Source organism: Lissotriton helveticus, chromosome 9 (genome assembly GCF_964261635.1).
Source record: "Lissotriton helveticus chromosome 9, aLisHel1.1, whole genome shotgun sequence".
Lineage (NCBI taxonomy): Eukaryota > Metazoa > Chordata > Amphibia > Caudata > Salamandridae > Lissotriton > Lissotriton helveticus.
Genome location: NC_136070.1, coordinates 70,335,898 through 70,357,882, shown reverse-complemented (window position 1 = coordinate 70,357,882; position 21,985 = coordinate 70,335,898). Strand labels below are relative to the sequence as shown.

Below are 21,985 nucleotides of genomic sequence, written 5' to 3'. Positions count from 1 at the left end.
GTGGAACTTCTATTTGAAATACTTAAGATTCTGACCACTTAAGTGTCACAGAGAGGCCGAAAAGTTTCATCAACCAGGCACTTCAAGGTCTACAATCTTGCACAAATCTGTATCTTTTAACTGAAATTTGACTACGGAGACTGCAAGTCTTGACCTCGTTTTAAAATGGTTCTCTGATAACGACATTCCATTTTATTGTTATAACTCAAGAGCAACAAATTGCAAAGCTATGCTAATTTCAAAATCATACTGTACGGACTGGTATAAATCTTATGGTTTTTAATCTTATTTCCTGAAGGCCTGTTGAATGTAACCTAAGACCTTTAGCATAATTCTAGTAATGGAAACTGAGAACTGGATGCACGAAACACAAGCATATTTAACCTCTCTCAATCAGAATTTAGACTGGAATTTTCCAGACCTGAACAATTTTTTTCACTTTCATTGATATTTTGAAGCCCCAGAGTTTATCTTTTTTGGTAACTATATATCTGACTATTTTATTTTGAGTGCAACTCTCAACACCTTTTGCCTTATTTGATCTTACCGTTGAGGTGCAGCGAGAGTTCCTCATGCATGTTTTACGCTATGGGCCTTGCATCTTGTCATACCAAATAGTTGATTTCTGATTCAGAGGGATTTGGCCTAGTGGTTTGACCAAGAATGATTTCCTTGGGGTTACTTTTTCTCTGGATGGCTCCTTCAGTTCTGAGATGTGATGAAATGTAATAGAGCCATGAGTAATAATCTGTGGAGGAGATTGATTCCAGCATCACGTCCATTGCTTTTTGTTTTTCTCCATGAATTTTTGTTACCTTGGTGGTACACAGCACAATGCTTACAAAGGGATACCTCTGGGGCTTATAGTGGCTGATCACTGACAGTCTGTTTGCTTGCTGGGGACCTTTGCTTTTGGAAGGATGTCGCTTGATGAGGTGTCTGGGAATCCAGAGGGAGCGGCAGACTTCAGTGGAAATTTCCAGTTGTTTGGAAGTGCTGCAATCCTGGATAGACAGAATCCATTTGTGTGGAGCTTGAATCAGGAACCAGACTTGGAATTGGAGACGACTCAACTCAAAGCTGGCTCTTATGCGCCACCTCATGTTCACACACAGTCTATCAACTTCTGCATTCCTGATTGGCTGTGAACTTACCCATCATTAATACCGTGTTTGTTCTAAATTGTCTTCTGCTCTGAAACAGGGATTTAGAAGTTACTGTTTCGGATGAAGAATCATGATCCTCTGTGTTGTAATTTTTTTATACACAACATTTAATGATCAGAAACAGTATGGGGCATATTTATCATACGGTTGTGTCACTTTTGTGCCACACAAAGGGGTGCAAAAGCAGTACAACCCTTAAGATGAGATTCATCAAGCCACGGAAGGGCCCCCTGCGTTGCTCTGAGTGGCTTGATAAATCTCAAGCAGGGGTCTCCAAACTTTTCAGTACAAGGGCCACATCGTATATTTTACAAATATAAGAAAAAAAGTTTTATAAATTAATGAATACATTTTTTATGAATGAGGATGTCTTGGATCTTTTTTGTAATCAGCATGATATAATTCAGAGCAAAAGAGAAATTTGACAATTAGAAAGAAACAATGCTGTGCTTGAACCGAGAAATTATATTTTACCTGCCTAGCGCCAACACAGGCACCTTTGCACCATAGTACATGGGGGCCTGCGTTGAGGGGAATGATCGTTTATGCAGCACACGTAGAATTTCAAAACGTCACTTTTTTTAAGGATTGTTTATGTGCAGGAAGGGACACCTTCCTGCACATAAACAGTGGTGTTTTGCTGTTTCTATGGGAAACAGAAAAAATCGAGGAGAAATTTAACATTTCTCCTTGTTGCTCCAGGTTTAAGACCAGGTTTTCCCTGGTCTTAATTTTGGCACCGCCCCATATTTCCGCCACCCTTCTAAATATGGGGCAGCGTAAAAATCAATGGGTGTTGCTGTGAAACGTACCCAAGGGTGCCTTATTCACAAGGCATCGTTAAGCCACGCTATGTGGCTTAATGCCACCTTGTGAATAAGGCGAAGCCCATATCCCAACCACAATGTTGAAAAAAGTGACGTTTTGGTGGGGATAGGGGCTTATAAATATGCCCCTTGGTGTGAGACCATATTGCAACCTTTAGAATTGCATGTACCTCCACGTCATCTGAGATAATATATGCTGTAATAAGGTTTTTAAAGCATTCTTGGAGGAAAATAAAGAATTATTTTGATCTTGTGCAATGATGTATTGTTTCCCCAATCTTAATCCTCTTTATCCCTCTTTTTATATTGTTTATAATACGTTTTTAATAGGAGTTGGTTGTTGTTATTTACCTTTTAAAATGTATTTACTAAGATTGTTGTACTTATTTGCTATTTATTCTGACAATATTTCATGGGTAAGAAATATCCACAATAAATGATGATGATGACGATGGAGGTAAATGTTCACATTCTGATATATTCGGTGAGAGTACTTTACTAACAAATGCTGAACACATTAGGATGTCTGTTGGGGACTGAGAAACTTGATGCTATGTGAGCTTATTTCACAAAGCCATTTACGTCCAGAAACATATATTTATGGCTGAAAGTGGCTGAATTTACGCGTCCAGATATTAAAACAAGCATTTACAATGCAATGGTTTTGCCTTTGTTAAAGTTAGAGCTATTGGCATTGCTCTTGACATTATTTTTATTTATGTTTTTTTTTGTAACAAATAAATGGCATTGTCATTTACAATAGCAGGGCACAGGGAAGGGGGGCGAGGAGAGACGAAGGAGAGCTGCGGGCTCAGGGAAGGGGGGGTGAGGAGAGACGGAAAGCTGCGGGCTCTTGTTGTAATGCTTGCATGGATGAGTTGGTGGATGCATGGATGAGTGCATGCATGGATGGGTGTATGGATGGGTGTATGGATAGATGCATGGATGGGTGGATGGATAGATGCATATATACAGCCAATCCCTCAACAATGTATGCAATCCACCAACCCATCCAACCAACAACCCATCCATGCATCCACCCATACATCATGCATACATTCATCATTCATGCATCTATCCACCCACTGTGTCCCACTCCGACCCCTCTAAATATAACTCATTTTTTCTGTATATAGAGAGGACTGTATTCACTAGTATATGCAGTAGACCTTTCTATTCTAACATTCGTATGCGACTCTTGCAGTACATCTATTCATATCCCTTCCATATATATATGGAAATATAACGAGAATCAACAGTCTCTTTTTTGTGTGACTACATCTAGTACATTTCAATTGTTTTCCTGTTTGTATCTTTTACTTAACGCATGTAAATCAAAGTCCTTAGGTTTGGCAACTGGTTCTTATGTAATGCGCTCTGACACCTTCGGGTAAAGTTCGCGCTACATAAAATCACATTAAATAAAACTTTACCCCACAAATCCAACCATCCATTTGTGCCTAGGCTTACATTTTACGGCCTCGAAGCACACAGAGAAGGGACAGTTTACTAAGTCGAGGCTTTGTAGGGTGCATGGCAGGGGACAGTTTTAGGCGCCAAGGGAGGGTAAGGAGCAGAGTCAGAGTACTTCACAGAGGTAGGGGGCAGTTTTTTCTGACATAAAAATGTCCAACTTGCTGCTTCGATTATATAAGCTGCTTTTAACCTCTGACCTTTAAAACAATTCATGTCCTACATTTCTGATCAAAACACATAGCCAGTGGTGACGCTGCGATCAATTCACAACTTTATGTCAGTCTTTAAGAAAGTTTCATATAATACCAGTCTGGAATGTCAAACAACATCATTCTGATTGCAGGCTAGTCTTCAACACCTGGCTTGCCCTTGGCGGGCATAAGTCCACGATACAGGACAGAAAAAACTCAACCATCAAACCCTTGGATCTTAAAAATACCTCTGTTTCACCTCCACCTCAGGCGAGGAAAGGGGGTATTCTGTGAAGTCCAGGACCCCTAGAATACTTCTAATGGACCATAGGAAAGAAGGCAGTATTCTCCCTTACCTGAAAGGGATTTTTTGAACTGACCATCCAGATTCATACGTACTGTGCCAGAAAACCTAGGTGGTGGCTGATGGAGTAAAAACACAGTCCATCCTTTATAAAACACCACAGGCACACTCGTCTGATAGTGGTGCTCAACCAAAGCGTGGCATTCTCCTGAACTTCCAGTACTGGTACTCTGCCCGTGTACCCACTTCATACATACAGCACTTTGCGGAGTTCTTTGTGCTGGAAACAGCTCTCTGCTGGCGCACCACCATACCAAACCACAGAGCAGTCGTGCACTCTGTTGGGAAACAAGAACATCAATCTTGACCGGCACAACAACCTGCTTCAGCGGTAGTTAGACAGGCAATCCCAAGGTGTATAATCTTAGCCAGCAATGAATGCTTCAAGCTGCGCAAATCCCATTTCCAACATAGAGCAACACCCTTCAACATTCCATGTCATTCCAGTACTTACATCCACACAGCACCATACATACATCTTAAAACTACACAATCCGTTGTGTGTCGGGGTCGGATGCCCCGCACACAGCCCTACTCTACACACACTAACATGAGCTGCATCAATACCCACAGAAGATTGCCACAGCCAAGCCACCGCCCTGCATCTCTGGCGCTGCACAGATAAACAACTGTCGATATATGTGATACCAGTGCAGCAATCCCGGCTGCCGTATCATTAAAGACAGGCACGCATCATTTTATCATCTTCCTGCTACTATAATGCTTCCTATAATTGACAGATGTACCATTGCCGTTGCCACGTTTCACGTCTCTACCAGGACTGGTCCCACCAACAGGGTTTGGACCCCAAAAGCTTTACTGTCATCTTTCTGTCCACGAAATGGGTACCAAAGAGAAGGTGGGTGGCATTAATCTATGTAAGCATTTGGAGACAAGTCAGCCTGCACTAGGAGTCATTGTGCGCTCGTAGCTCGCTGCATGCTTAACACCAACACCCAGCACTGCCAGTGCCCTCCCGTGGCTTCGATTATAGCTGAGGGTGAGACAGTTATACAGACTCCGGTTTCACCAGAGGGCCGGCAAATGTCTGTAAAGCAGCCCTGGACAACACAAACATGTGCAGACGCACCCAATGTACCTGCTGCAAGGTGATACTGAATACATAGCAGCCTGTCCTGCGTTGCGGCCCAGGAGCAAGCCATGGGCTGAGCCCTGCTGAGGGCCGTCCTCCGGGTGACTGGCGGGAAGGGGTCCCCTTCGAAGCCACAAGCACCGGCACTTTAACGAGTGGAGTGTAAAAGCAGTGCGGAAGGCCACTTCATCCACCTGAGAGCCGGGCCTCCACTGGAAGCTGGCCTGAGTCGGGGCGAGGCTGCAGACGACGACAGCCGAGCTACGCCAGCCTGCAGCAATGAGGCGTGGGCACGGAGGGCTGCGAGCAGAGCGAGGAATGAGGGAGCAGCGTCTGGCAGGAAGGGTGACCGGGGCAATGCTTCTGTGTGTAACACATGGTTTTACCTGCAATGTGGCACAGAAAATGCAAAGTGTTCCGTTATTTTTAAAGGGCAATCGATCCTTTCATTCACAACTATAAGCTTTCCAAGTTAGCCATTGGGTGCCAGTGCCGGCAATGCCGGACCAGATTCGGGGGCGTTCCCGGCTTTTGGCTGACGTAGCGTGACGTCCCCAAAAGCCAAAAATTCCCGGGAACGCCCCCGAATCTGGTCCGGCATTGACGGACAGAGCCCTCTCCCAATGGCTAGCCTCCATTTATGGAGCTAGCCAATGGGAGAGTGGGGACGAACCATGCCCCACAGAGAGAAATCATCACGTTTTTCCTAGCGCATGCGCACTTCGTACGCATCGGCTAGGCAAAACCTAAAAAGTGCCGGACCATTTACTTGCCTTAGGTCACTCTGAGCCTTTCCGCATATGAGGATATTGGGCACCCCCTGGCCTTTCGAGCACTCTTTGACCAGCAGTGCACCGGCCTTCTCTGTTGAAGATGGGGCAGGTTGGGGCTGGTGTGTTTCCCACCTTTTCCAAAGATGCTGAATCCTAGGGTTGAACGTGAGTGACTGTACACATGATGTGTGAGCCAGACTATGCGTTGTGTGGGCTGTCTCTCTATAGATACTGGAGACAGGCCTTGAAACTGGCTTAACAGCCAGAGCTGCTGACTCTGGATTTGGAGAACCAGGTTCGAGTCTCTGCGTCATCTCAACATCCTGTGATTCTGAGCAAATCGCGTAATCTCCCCGTGCCTACCAAAAATGAACGTGTCCTTGTGTAATGTAACTGATGCTCATGTAAAGCGCTCCAATACCTTCGGGTCGAGTTGGCGCTATATAAAACTGCAACAACAACAAACATATCACTGTATACCACAGAGTTCTTTGGCCTTGCCACCAGAAGACGTGAAAGGCAACTTCAGTGGCACTTTCGGTCGACCTGGTATAAATAGTTTCCAGTAGAAACATCTGCAGCATCAGGACTTTCTAGGAGCCCCTGGGGGAGTACGGCCCATCTGTTCAGCGGAATGAAGACAAGACATGTTACCCCTTCAAGGAAAGGACCAAGCAAGGCCAATGTGTATCGCTGAATCTCTCATCCACCAAAGAAAGAATGACGTAAGAAACCGGCGACCTGTAATCCACAATAGAAAGGGACAGACACACAGACACACACCACCGCCCACCACTGACCCCGCACAGGGCTACCAGCGACGAGTTGAGAAGTGCAGAGATGAAGGAAACACACAATGGGAAGGGGCAGGGGGAGGGCAGGGGGGAGGGCCGCGTCACTTCCCGGAGGCCCCCGCAGACCTGCCACTCACAGGACCAGCACCCGGGGGTGGACTCGGGAACAGGCTGACTCGGAAAATGAGCCCACCTGGCACTGGGAAGTGAGCTCCAGGCACCATCTGTGCTCCAACCTAAAAGGTGGTGGATGGGAGCACATAGAGGGTAATCTGTGTGTAATGGTCCAACAAAGCAATCTCGTGGGTGTGGGGGCGTCGCAAGCCACGAGGCCCTCGGCTTCATGGCTTATTGTCACAGGAGGCCTCGTGACATTATAAGACCTTTAAAAAGATACACGTATGTATGTATACATATCTACATATATATTTATGCGCATGTGCAATGTACAGGCACATAGATACATGCACATCTGTGAACACATATCATGAACCCAAACCCACATATACGTGTACATTGATAACACATTTAAAACAGCCAGATGTGCAGACAGATTGTATGTGCACGGCCCCCCGGCCCCCACTCACCCGCGTGTAGATGTGCTTCTTGGTCAGAGCCATCCTGCCGGCCCCCTGGGGGCTGTCCCACCCTCTCCGTGTGTCAGCCGCTCCCTTTGTGGGGCTGCTCCCGGCGCATCCCCTGACACCCCAGCAGGATGTGGCTGCGGGTGCGAGCGGCCGGCCCGGCTGCGGTCAAGTCAAGTCAGAGAATTTATATAGCGCACTACATACCCAGAGGGTCTCAAGGCGCTTAAGGAGGGGTAGGGAATCACTTGTCAAATATCCACGTTTTAAGTTGCTTTCTGAATGCTAGGTGGTTCTGGGTAAGGCGAAGGTAGGTGGGAAGTGAGTTCCAGGTTTTAGCTGCCAGGTAGGAGAAGGATCTACCTCCCATGGTGGTCTTGTTGATGCGAGGTACATTGGCAAGGGCTTGGTTGGAAGATCGAAGCTGGCGGGAGGGGGCGTAGAAGGACAGTCGTGTGTTGAGGCATTCTGGTCCGATTTCGTAGAGTGCTTTGTGTGCGTGGGTAAGGAGCCGGAAAGTGATTCTCTTATTGACGGGAAGCCAGTGGAGGTTTTTCAGGTGACCAGAGATATGTTCTTTACGCAGGATGTCTAATATGAGCCTGGCTGAGGCGTTTTGGATTCGTTGGAGTTTTTTCTGGAGTTTAGCGGTAGTCCCGACGTAGAGGGTGTTTCCATAGTCCAGTCGGCTCGTGACCAGAGCGTGGGTGACCGTTTTCCTAGTTTCGGTGGGGATCCAACGAAATGTTTTTTTGAGCATGCGAAGAATGTTGAAGCAGGATGAGGAGACGGCGTTGACTTGTCTGTTCATTGAAAGTGAGGAATCCAGGATGACGCCCAGGTTCCGTGCATGGTCTGTCGGGATGGGTGCTTTTCCAAGGGCTTCTGGCCACCAAGAGTCGTCCCATGCGGAGGGGGAGGTACCTAAGATGAGGACTTCTGTTTTATCTGAGTTCAGTTTCAGACGGCTGTGTTTCATCCATTCGGCTACTTCTTTCATTCCTTCGTGTAGGTTCGTTTTGGCGGTGCTAGGGTCATTGGTGAGTGATAGGATCAGTTGAGTGTCATCCGCGTAGGAGATGATGTTGAGGTGCCTGGTGTCAGCGGGGGTGGGAGTGACCCCCCGGAGCTCCGTCTGCCTCTGCCCGCTGGAGGGCTCCCCGATGCTGGGCATAGCTGCCAATGTTTCAGATTGCTTTTGTGTGACATTTTCATAATCTCAGTGTAATTATGAGTGACATTCAACGACTATGAGTGACACTTTCTCACAAGCAAAATCAAGCAATAAATACGAGAGGAACATATAAATATCAGAAAATACACCCATTTGAGCAACCAGAAACTCTAAAATATTTAAACTGCTGCAAAGCACCAGAGCCAGGTGTAGTGGCGACAGGCGTTCCAGGCTGCATTGGCCATGGAAGCAGTCAGAGCGAACCCCCAATCTGTGTACTCAGATGATTACAACAGGCACCCCAACCACCATGCTATCTTTCTCGGTTCAATCTCTTGTCCTGCGGGATAAATACACAGATCTTCACAGATGGCACATGAAGCCACTCCATTAACAGCAAGTAATCAAACCTGTAACTTGTAGTTTACACATAGGTTTTTCCAACAAGCTCACTAAGTGTCTGTGCTCTGTCACCATGGTCGCACCCCTTCGGTCCCTGCAAGATGTATACACATTAAAGCAAATACCCTAAGGCTGCAGTGCCTAACACTATAATTTGCAGTTTACACATAGATCACACTTCCTAAAACATACACAGTCCTTTACAGCAGGCACTCTGGTCACTCCAAACACATAACCTGCACACACATCTGCAGCTAGCACATGAACCACATGGGCTGTTTTATAGTGCAGATACCTTTCCCAGCGTTTGCCCCTCCTGTTGAGTTTGCTGCTGTCCACTGGGAGCCCCACAGAGAGTCCACATGTACAGATACCTTTATGGCAGGCCTCTGTAACTCAAAACCCAAGATTGGACAGATTTTGTTTTGATTTTTATAGCAACTATTTACAGGTTCAAAATCGGGCAGGAGGATGGGAAATTAATGAAATCCAAAGGCGCACCTGGGATGGACTTTGTTTCTGACCACCCACCTCCCAAAACCATTCCCTTCCATCGTCCAACCACCTCAAGTCCCTCCTCACCCAGTAACAGGATACAGACCTCTGTTCAAATATTGGTCTTGTATATATGCGTACAGTTACAAGCCACAGCATCAAGTTATTGCACAGCAGAGTTATTAAAGTGGGCCTTCAGCACTAATAACAGATTCTATGTTTGCTTCAAATGTTGCGGTTTGATCGACCTCATGAAGATGAAAGGCTGCGCTCGGCTGCGAGAGAAATCTATGAGGAAAGGATAAACTCGTGCGCACCTTCGTCCACTGAGCCCCCGGCTGACTTCAACGTAAAGGTAGGTGAAAAGTGCTGTGAGCAGAAGGAACCACACAAACCCTCCCCAAAATACACAATATAGCAAGGCGTGAATAATGTGTGTAGATGAGATCAACCTCACCTTTTTTCTGCGTGTTAAAAACGTTTTCTAACTGCAAGTGCAGCCATACGTCTCCCTAAAATCGATTTGTCTGTGCACGAAGAAAGATAGCAAAATACACCAGAGCCTCTGAAATGCTGGGGACAGCGCTGCGCTAGAGCTGCTGAGCCCGGGCCGATGACAGGGAGGGAGAGCCGCGGGGTCCTAGCGCCGGGTACTTCCGTCCGAGGGACGGGGCATTCCCAAAAAGAGCAAGCACTTTGTGAGCTGGACTAAGAAGCGGAGAGAGACTAGGCTCCAGCAGTCGCCGCTATCATTTACAGTGCACCCCGTATGAGCAGCGCATGAGTAATGGAATCCCACTGAATGAAAGGAAGAGCAGCTCGGCACCTCCTATACACAGGCACCCACAGTTTGACATCTGGTCATCTCTCAGCAGCTGCCTTGTCCCAGCTAGCGAAGTTTCATCACTGGTGTGTAAGCCTGTTGCGTGCTTGTTGATTTGTGATATTTTAGAATAGGTTATTGATTTGCAACGCACTTTGGAGTACGACAGCACTCCGTGCAGCGGTATGCACCACTTTGTGTGTGCGGTGTACCTTCCAGAGCGCTGCCCCATCCAGCTTTATTCACAGATATGGAGGGGACTATCTATATGAAGACAGTGTGGAGAGGACTATGTATATGGAGAATGGTATGGAGGGGACTGTATATGGAGATGGTATGGAGGGGATTATGTATGGAGATGGTGGGAGTCTGAGCGAAAGCACTACATGCACTGGAGACAGCACAAAGGACTGCGTGCTCTTCCCACGTTCCCCTTTAGCTTGCATGAATCTGCCTTCCTCCTCCCAGCCCCACTCTGGCAGAGATCCATGACCTCCAAACCCAGACCAGCACAAGAAGGTGAAGATCCCCCCCCCTCTTACCCTCCCCCTCACCCCACCCATCTGTCCCAACCCACCCCCATCTACCTACCCCCACCTCCCTGTCTCACACATGATCTGCCCCTTTTGGTGCAGTTACCGACTGTGCTATGTACATCCAGCACCACGAGGCATTCTGGAACTTGTAGATTTTGTTGTTTAAATTGTTGGGGTCAACAATAGCTGGCACTTGTGGCTGGGGGAGCAAGGGTGACGACAAGCAGTGGGAAGGATGGTCATTGATGTGGGGGGTAGAACGTGCTTGCCAGTGATGAATAAAACAGTTAAGAAGATAGAGTAACACATGTTGGATCATAATGTTTTTTTTTCGAACTCGCCGCCGTCAAGTAAGTTCCAATTAGGAGTCAGTGACGACTATTTATCATGTGGGTGAGTAGGGATAGGGTGCACGTATCTGTGCGCTCGCAAGTTTTGAAAAGGGAGATTGGATTTAGAGAAGTGCAACCAAGTATCTGCGCTGTACGCTCCTGCATTCATTCAACCAGACAGTCAGATTTGTTTTTTGCTGTTGCACTTTCATATAGCACCAACTCGACCCGAAGGTATCGGAGCGCTTTACAAGAGCACCAGTTGCATCACAGCCGGACACATTATTATTTTATTTTTTCTTTGGATTTTTTTTTTAGCACAGGGATATTAAGTGAATCACAGGGTGCCTGAGCCTCCCGCCAGACTCGAACCTGGTTCCCCAGCTTCAAGGTCGGCCGTTTTAGACGTTAATCTCTGCAGTCCTATTGAAAGTTGTCACTCTTTGGGAGTGACGTCCGCACGTTCGGCTGCTCTCCGCGGCTTTGCGTGGAATGGCACGCTGCTGCCCTCTGGGGCTTTCCGGCAGTCGCCTTCATCACGCATTGATTTCACGAGTCACTTCTTCCCCCCCACCCATGGTCGTTTGTTTCCTTCTACATTGGCCACTCCCCTACCCCTCCCCGTGACACACTGACACGAATCGAGAACGCGCCAAAGGCCAGACGGACACAAGACAGGAACCTGACCGACAGAGAGCCGGGCGGAGAAGGAGCAGCCCGGAGTACAAGATACCGGCAGCCCAGACTTATGCAAATATCACCAAAAGCCTGTAAGCAGCACAACAAGCAGGGCGTCCACACGCACGTGGGTTCTGAAGGGAAACTTATTTCCCTTATCCCCTCTTAAAAAAAAAAAAAAGTGCGAAAAAGCAACGAAAGGCGACTAAACTTAGAGAGCATAACTCACCCGCTGGGGACGTTCTGCCGGCTCAAAATAATGCCATTCTCTCCCCTTTATGTCAGAGACACACATGCGGATCTCGTTTGAATTGTAGCAAGTAAAGCATGCAACAGTCATGCAGTAAACAACAACAGATCCCTCCGTGTGAGGAGGGCCACTATCTTCAGCCACAGCGGGGGGCTTCTGGATCAGCGTCAGGCAGGGTGACCATGCCGGACCAGATTCGGGGGCGTTCTCGGCTTTTGGCTGACGTAGCGTGACGTCGCCAAAAGCCAAAGAATCTCGGGAACGCCCCCGAATCTGGTCCGGCATTGACGGACAGGCCCCTCGTCCAATGGCTAGCCTCCATTTATGGAGCTAGCCAATCGGAGGAGGGGGCGTATCCCGACCCACACACACAACTCAAGAGGTTTTTTTGGCGCATGCGCAAAGCGCATGGCCAGTCAAAACCTAAAAATGATTTCTAGCAGACATGAATTAACTCCGGCATAATTGTATGCCACAACTGCATCTGCTTACATAAGAGTAAACCAAACACAAGGGGTGGGGGATCAAGGTGTTGTCATGAATACTCACAAACAGCTCTCAGTGTGGAGAGGGAATGAAACACCCTCGACATTAATGGAATGTAAATGAACGAATTTCTTTAATGGGATAAATGTTTACACATTGAGAACAGCTAGAACAATTAAGGAATGTAGAAATGCACAAAGGTGTTGGCTTCCCCAGTGCACTATCCTGTTCTGTTGCAATACCAATGTGTAAAAATGTTATCTACCATTCCCAGTAGCATCCCTGGACACCTGCTCCTAGCACTGCATCCATGGATACAACTGGGAATGTTTGTGACTTACAAAAACACAGTAATGCCAGCTTTCATGGGGACGCTTCTATGGGAGCAGATTTGCTACTTTCTTGGTGAATCCAACCTTTTGAATATAGCTGCCTTTTACCAGCATTGCAAACAGAAAAAAGACAGGGTGTAGACTGCTGAGTAAAGCAAGTCTTTTCATTAGCCCGTGCTAAAAGTGAATATTCTGGCATATTTAGAATGCTTTTCTACATCTACCTCACATTAGTTGGTTGATTATACTGATCATTTCTACCCAAAAGTAATCTTTAAGCATATAAAGTTTCAGTTTAGTCAAGTACAAAATGAATATTGATTCACCAGTGAAAAACATGGAAGGCTCTTGTAAGTTCATGTAGTGAAATTTGAAAATCAATTGCATTGAAGGTGTATCAACATGCTGCATGCTACCATTCTGAATCCAAATAACTGACTAACCAGTCTACCACTTTAATTACTTGCATATTTCACTATACTAATTCAACACTAATCCTTTATGGGTCCCGGAGTAGCGTGCCACTCGCCGAAAAAGCGCTTTGACGCCTCGTCAGGGGTAGTAAGCGCTATATAAATGCAATTACAATACAATACTACAACCAAATGTACACATGGTGGTGTATACTAAGCAGACTTTGGCTCGCGGCTGTTCACCAGTTCCCTGAGCTTCGCTCACGCCACCAAGCTTCACCACGACTTCTTTGGTTTTGTGAGATCCATCGCCAATACTCAGAGGCTACAAGGAAACAAAGATGAACACTACCAAACAACACACTTGAAGTAAATTCCAGACAACACCAGGATTACTTAGCATGCCTAAATCCATCACCCAAGTGTTGTTCCTCTTCCTCCTTTCGTCAAAATAATAATTGAGGGGACCCAACATTGACTCCATGATAAATTTGATATTCAACTGAGGGAGGGGTGATGTGCTTATATTACAGTGGGCAATATTCGCTTTACCCTATATCCATGAATAATTCCATTGTCAAGATTAGTGTGGCCAAATGTTTATCCATTTTAACAGTCAGTAACTCAGCACTTTAAACGACAAGGGTGCAATTATACCCATCTCCTTTTCCACTTAGGTGTGCAGGACCCACCTCCAGGTACCAGTCTACTGTGTAGGGTGGGGAATATTTGGGGCCACAAAACTGTTTCAGAATATCTCCACATTTCTTGCTCAATTAATTGCCGGTCATAGTACAACAGGATTCTGAGTCGTACTCGATTACCAGTGGTGGGACACCAAGTGGTGACAAGCGGTATTGGTTTCGTACACATTTTCATCGTCGTGATTGGTCTGAGTGGTCTGTTTGGCCGCTCTGGCAGTGCCTGGGAGGTTGGGGATGTTCTCCACGGGGCTGTGTTGCACTCTTCTAAATGCGCATGGTGGTTTGGCTGGCCCAAAAAGGCTGTACCAAACCGTCATGTGCACTTAGAGAAGTGCAAATCACTCCTCACTCTACTCTGGCATCACAGACCCCATCCTCGCCCGGCTCCAAGTGCCGTATAGAAAAATCAAATGATAATAACGTCCTGTTATCATTTTCTTTTATGCACTGCTGAAAGAGCAGTGGGGCGACACTCCTCCGCCTTAGCAGATTAGCCGCCACTGATCATTTTATGTTATATTATACATATTTTTTGTATTTTCCTGAGTTAAGATTATGCTAAAGATTCCAATAAAGATTTTAAACACAAAAATAAAATGCAAAACATGATTAACAAGCAAACACAGTCAGTGAAGTAAAAGACTCAAATAATCACATTCATTTTATTGTCTCTCAAACTTTATTCTTCTGATTACTGTGGTAGCTCGCTTCTGCATTTCCCAAAAACTTGCTGCCTCCTGGGTTTACCTTTAGAAAAACGTGCAAAATGTATTTCGTTAATTAAGATAGACAGTGTTTCTATATATATGTATATATTTATTTGAGGCATTGAACGCATGTGATTTATGTTAAACCAGTGCACTTTTTTCTTTATTTCTAGTTATGTCCAACTTGATCAAACTCAAACACAAGTCGTGATGGATCGAATTTACACACGCCAATGCCCAGGCACGACTGTCAACTATTCTTTCAATCCACCTATTTGATTCTTAAATATTTCTAGAACTGAAGAATGGAAGAGGAGGCATGGTAAGTGTCACAGAAGAGGTTCAGGGATCTGTTTAGAGTTTGAGTTCAACCAGGTGAGTGCAGAATGAGGATCAGGAAAAATTATAAATGTTCATTAACATAAAAAGAATGACTTAACAGTCATTGAATAGTTGTACAGAGTCCACACTGCATTTCGTGGTGCTGCCCATGTAGTCTGATGGTTAAACTTCTAATCAAACACAGTGGGCTTCTACGTAACATGGAAGTGCATGCGTATCTCCACACGTGACTGTCCACGGCATGCGGCATCGGACTCGCAGGTTTCATAAAACGCTCAGGCTCTTCCAGGATTGGGGTGGCATCCAGGCAGAATGGTTTAGGCTGAGTGATTCACTACCATGTGCTCACACCTGCCATAATATTGACAGAGATGAGACCAACAGTTTGGCAGGATTAGGGCCAAAGAGAGATATCTAAAAAGGTCTATTTTCATTTATTTAGTGTGTGCCAAGCATGTCAGTGGAGTCAACTCAAACTATGTGATGAAAACCCAAAGAAATTACAATTGTACAGATGACCTGAAAAGGGAAGCCAGTAAGAGACAGACAGGCAGACATACACACACACACGCACATGTGTAACCAAATGATTTCAGGGAGTGTTGGAGTAAAGGCAGGACCTAACTTCTTTCCTACTTTTCAGGTGGTCATCAAGAAACTGAATGAAGAAGGAAGACAGTTCCATTCCAAAGATATGATCCTAACAGAGATAAGGCATTGCCTGCTTACCTAAATATTTTTTCTTTGATTTACTTGGATGTTTTGTCGACTGTCTACATGTTGATCTTAAGGCGACGTGGCAGCACTGACGTTATATGTGTCTGGCAAAGGATTCTTGACCTGGTGGCATCTTGCAAGGGATCAGAAGAACCCTGTTCTTCAGCAGATCAAACCCAGTGCCTGTGATTGGGATAACACGCCTCTCTCAAACAGGAGACATGGAGTGGGACTCAGAGGATGTTGTGAAGGCTTTCTGAAATTGCCATAGTTAGGCAATGCTATTAGCAGGTGCATCGTGTCATTCCTAAGGACAGAATGTTGAGAAGAGGTTTTGGGTAAGATCCTAAACACAGCTGCGTGGTGTTTAAAATGTGGTAGATGCTTATTTTTTTTTTAAATGCACCACTGCTTATTGTGAGACTTTGGTTGCAGGTAGGAACCCACCTTTACTTTTCTCTGGGGACCAGCACTTATTTTTACTTCAAAACTTGTATCAAGCGCAATAGAGAGAAAAAATGCAAAAGCGAGGAAGAGGGAAAACAGTGTCAAAGAGAGAAAGCAGGGATAAAAAAGAACCAGTAAGAGAGAGCTAAAGGGGCAGGGAGTGTCTGGTGCTGGATTAAAGAAGCATAAGGTGGAATCAAGTCTATGCAGCATTGGTATTCAACACCCTGACTTTTGAAAGCACCGACTGTTGGCTTCCGTACAAAACCTTGGGTCTCGGAACTTGTTCATTCACAAACTAAGCACTGAATCGCACTCACTGCTGTGGGTTGTTAGCTCATTAGTAGATGCTCACACTTTTGCCAGATACGGGGTTTCAGGTAGAGCAAGAAAAAGGGACTTGTCCAAGATGATACAATCGAGTCAATTGTGCAAACCCAACCTAAAACCCAGGTCTCATGGTTTGATAAACTACAAAGTAGCCCTTAGGCCAGTCTTCCTAGGGTAGTAGGGACTAAGTCAAAACATAGGGGGGAATTCATGATGTAGGGGAGGGGTTTCTCCATTGGGAAAATGTTTCCTGTGGAAGAAAACCAGTGTGAAATTGCACATTGGCCACCATTTACCCAGAGCTTAAATCAACACTTAGTAGAATTCGATGAAAGACGAGCCCAATGAATATTTCACACAACACTCCTAGAAAAACCTTGCACCTGGTGTAACTTTCCAGATGTATTACTGGGAATGTTTGGGAATTCCTTTCATATGATTAACTGTGCAAGTGCAGATATATCACTTTTTTTATGAATTGCCTCTTTAATTTTTGCTTGCTATTAGTGCACAGCAGCAGATACAACCAAAGAGAAGAACTGAAGGTTTCCTGCAGAGGAGGCATTTTTTGCATCCTTGCTGAATTGTGCAGCAGGAGGAGCAGAGGAATGGAGCCCTCCATTGCAGTGTGGGCCAATCTGTGCAGGGTCCTCTGTATAACAGAATCCAGAGCATCACCTTCAGCACACACAGGGAGTCTAGAAAGATGTGCACTGCTCCTATCTCACTTTCAGGGACCACTGGTTTATTTTGTGGAACCGCTAAAAGAGAAACATCCACAACACTTCATGGCAAGCCAGGATCCAGGTGGAATGCATGATATGGTGAACAACAATCACGACTTCTGTAGTGCAGGCTGAAGGGTCTACTGAATAGCATACATGGACTTTGTGTTACATCTTAATGGTGCGCATGTGACTGTTCTGCAGAAGACGAAAAGCGCAGTGGGTGGTGGTGGGATCGGAACCTGTGGCCCGAAGGTTTCTACGATGGCGCTCAGTCCACGCACTACCTCCTCATCATGCATTCTTAATAGTCTGGCCACAGGATACCAGCGTCAAAGATTCCCATTAAATGACTGGCATTCCACACTGTGATAGGTATATTGAAATACAAATGGTGAAATTAAACCTACCCAATAGACCTAATGTTATACATATCCTTAGGAAAGCACTGTTCTTTTACTGAGTAAGTGGGCACACGATGTTACTGGTTTGGACTTTTCTACCTTCTGCTCTTTCTCTAGCATTTGAAACAATTCCTAGAGGTAATTTCACTACCACTGTCCCTGTTATTCCATTTCCTTCGTCCCTTCCTTGTCCCTTTTCATTTGTCTCCCCTCTTCCTCTTTTCCTTACTCTGTCAGAGCCTCACTTAATATGAAAATGTAATAATAACCAAAGCATATATTCATCTGTTGCTTAGTCTTGCTTACTCTAGAAATGCCATACAGGGGAAGGACCAAGATGTATCAGACATAGGCTGAAGCATGCGTAGATTAGTGCAACAAAAGCTTCACGTAACTACGTTACACATTAAATAATTGAGAAGTGATTTTCTTTGGGCTTATGTTTTGATTTTCTATATTATTCATGGCCTGTCCAATTATTTTCTCCCACACACCATATTAACCTTAGCACACCTCTTAGCACTTTTCTAAAACTGTTATATTTTATTTATGTGTTGTAAATAGAAATTAATTTTAGGCAAAGATTGAATTAACAACACTTTGGAAATGGGATTAGATTTATGATCTTGCGATTCTCTGTGTTTCATCTCCCCACTTTATATTCCTGTCTCAATTGGGTTTGATGCAACCACATATGATCACTCCATTTTAGAAATTTTAAATTTCGATTGACTGAGTCATTTATCAAGGGAAACCCATTATGTAAAAGGTGTATGTGATGTCATACATTCAGGAGAGCAACAAAAGATATATGAAATGATGCATGTTGAAAAAGTGGACACTGCTTTCAGTACTCGGCACATTATGCACCGTACTCTGGGGGTTTTGCGTAAATCTGCCTTTGGAAGGTGTTGCTATTTCTTAAATATTGAAATGTTGAACAGAACTCAATCATTTTGCAAAGCGAATTAGGATTTGCATTTTTAACTAGCCAATCAGCTTTTAAGGAAATTCAATTTGCCCTAGTCAAGAATAGGAGTTACACCTACAGTTACCGTGGGCGGTGTCAGGATGCAACATATTGAGAGCAAGACAAAGAGCAGAGAAGTCAGCTACCTTAACAGCCAAGCGCACGTGTAAATATTGAGTTGGGCTGGTCTACCTCATTGGAGCCCCTCCCCTGCATATGATGCTTTATGGTACAGTCCACTGTGGAAAGTGCTAAGCGACGCACACTGGCACGCCCATCAAGCAGAAGCTCATCACAACATCTTTCAGAAATTTTGGAGAGAGAACTTTTGGCCCTTGTTTCCCCTCTTAATCTACTTGGCTTTATCCTGTCTGTATTAACCAAAGTCAGCTCTAATTCCTAAACATATAAACTGGGGAACGTTCTATCATGCTTTTATTAACAATTATTTTGGATTTGTTTGAGGTTTTCCCTTGTGTGTGGGTAACCTGCACATGCCTTGTTTCAGACTAACGGATGCATTGGAGATGTTTCCTACTGGGAAATTGACAATTCCCCTGCAAGGTTGGCGTGCCTGGAAGATTGACAGGTCTGGAGCCGCGTGATGCGTGACACTCTCTCCTCTGCCCTCGTTGTAGGACACCGGCTTGCCTTCTGTGGGGTGCGGCTTTATAGTAACAACTTGTGTTGGTGGGGGTGCTGCGACTGTGAGTGACACTTTTAGAAACTTAAGAACACAAGTTACTTGCACAATAAATGTAAAAATAGCAGAGGTCATGCCTGTCTAAAATCTGATTAAATATTCATGAAACCACATTGAAGACTCTGACTTTTACAAAAATGGCTGATTTACTGTAGAGCACTTTAAATGATTTGAGTCTCTCCTGTAAATGGACCACATCTTTGAAAATAAAAATTGTTGATCATACTTGAAATGTAGATGAACCATTCTGAAAAAACTGGAGCCAGGTATCCCGTACAACTGTGATAGTGCCATCCCTAACACATGCCGTAGAGGCAGAAGCTACAAATAAGACGTCTTGCCTTTAAAAGCGCTTTCAGTCATGTTTGAATGAAGCACAACCGCCTTGTTCTTGTCGTGCCCCTCTTTGAACCGGCATACTCATCAGGCAACAAACAGACGTTGCTCTTTGTGGTGTCTAAAAAGTTTCATTCCTAATGTTGGCCCTTGTTCAGCTGTCCCACCTTCACAACAGCATGGATGTTCGATCTTGCACTATGGTATCTGAGTTTAATCTAATTTTATGTAAGCCCATATCAGGGACATTGGCTATAGTGAGATATTTAAAGTTTGTTTGCAGGATTTCTCCACCAGACGGAACAAAAACATGTCCAATGGTCGTCGTTTAAATCTGGCCATGGAAGGCTATTATATAATCCGTATAGAAACACCAAACTACCATGCTAAACATTGTGTTCACCTACATAATATTGGGTTTAATAAATTATAGATGCCCCACGCTTTTTTTTTGTACTACAGAGATATGGCGAGCACAGTAAATATGTGCCACAAAAGAACATACAGTTAGTGTATTGTGTGTAAGATGGCACTGTGTATAACTTTGCCCAGTTATATGATCTTTGGACCTGGCAAAGTGCCCATGGAAAGACGCCAAAAACAACGTGCGTATTCAACAACTCGTCCAACATGACAACAAGCCAATGAGATGCTTGCAGAGTCACAGCGCACAGAAACAGAGCCCATGATGGTTTTTAGGAGTGGAAGTAGCTTCTGGCGGTTGATCTATCGGAGTCCGGTGGCGTGCAACAAATGGAGGGAGGGTCGGTAGTCGTGGTGGAGCGGTCCATTACAACCGTGCAGCAGGGGGAGGTGAGACTGAGGACTGAGCTTTAGTTCTTCTGATACTAGTCAGACCAGCTCTTCTATGCCTCGTCTGGTGTTATTGCTGAGTTCTTTCAAACAAAATATCCACCTGTGTTGTCCCATTCTTTAAAAGCAAAGTGTGCTCCCATGTCAAGGTATCACAAACCCAAAGGTCCATTGCAACGGAGAGTCCTTACGAAGTTGACCTATGGAAAGAAGATCCTGCAGCGGCCCGGTCCAGCTTCGCATTTTTTTCCCACTGCTTTGACCCACTTTCCTTGCAACATGAACCTTCCAGCGGAGCTCAGGAGAAGCCATGCCTCAGGTTCTCAGCGGCTGCTCGACCGGCGGTGACTGTCAGGAAGACTGCATGAGACCTGTGAGGCGCTTGGAAGCCAATGTTTTTCCCTGCAAAACCAAGACAAAACACTTTGGTTAGCAAGTTCTCTGCCCTTACAAGGCCCAAAAGAGCATTTACCGCCCTGTTCACTTAAAGACCAACCCCCATCCCATTTAACTAGAGGACTGTCTACCCCCACCCATGCCTTTCTTTATGACCAGTCAGATGTACTTCTCAGAGCACAGATATTTATCTGAACAGTAAAACAAGCAAGGAAACCTCTCGATTTCACCAGTTTATTTGGAGTCACTGGAAATGCTGACACCAGTTTACCCATCCCTTGATGCCACTAGACATTTCCCAGGGTTCATTGCAGAGGCAAGGCAAGGATTTTATGCAAAGTAACATTTTACTGCCCCTCCCATGGCAACTGTGTCATATTGATACTTCCAGGCAATCAGCCACTCCCTTGCTCGCGTTGCCGGAGGTGATTGGCTGCCAAGTCTTACCTCAAAGCAGCAGCAGCCATGAGTACAACCAGTCCCGGATTTAGGCAGACACTAATACATTTCACATTTGGAGAATAAATCTTTGTAAAATCTTTCTGACAGGGCAGCCAGAGATGCTCCAGCTGATTCTTTGTGATACTGGGGCCAATTCTTGAGGCCCCAAGTCCTTCCTGACATCAATGGCTGTGTCTCGGTACTGAAAAGTGCAGTTTAAGGGCTTGACAAGTGCCAACATTTTTTTTTTCGTACACACAGAATGCCACATAGTGGAACAAATACTACTTTAATGCTAAAGGGCACTACTTTATTTACTGAGAAAGCCTTAATATTAGGTCCACAGTTCAGTATGTAACCCTGTAACCATCTGCCATATGTCGGGGTCCCTGTATGAATGCTACAAGTATTAGGCAACAGCTCAGTACGTAAACCTGTAAGAGTCCGCCATCTGCCAGAGACCCTGATCAATGCTACAAGTATTAGGCAACAGCTCAGCCTGTAACCCTGTAACCGTCCGCCATCTGCCGGGGTCCTGATCAATGCTACTAGTATTAGGCAACAGCTCAGCATGTAACCCTGTAACCGTCCGCCATCTGCCGGGGTCCCTGATCAATGCTACTAGTATTAGGAAACAGCTCAGCATGTAACCCTGTAACCGTCCGCCATCTGCCGGGGTCCCTGATCAATGCTACTAGTATTAGGCAACAGCTCAGCCTGTAACCCTGTAACCGTCCGCCATCTGCCGGGGTCCTGATCAA

At 45.3% G+C, this 21,985-nt stretch overlaps 1 protein-coding gene across 2 annotated transcripts in view; it reads right to left on the bottom strand.

The window, feature by feature from the left end:
• Positions 1-14,559: 14,559 nt before the first annotated feature.
• The window catches only part of RGS6 (regulator of G protein signaling 6), a 1,203,707-nt gene continuing 1,196,281 nt past the window's right edge, over positions 14,560-21,985 (bottom strand). For both annotated transcript variants that reach the window (XM_078659475.1, XM_078659476.1), the window contains one exon: positions 14,560-20,789. In XM_078659475.1, coding sequence (XP_078515601.1) covers positions 20,739-20,789 — 51 coding nt within the window. In that variant the 3' untranslated portion in view covers positions 14,560-20,738. The remainder of the gene's footprint in view (positions 20,790-21,985) is intronic.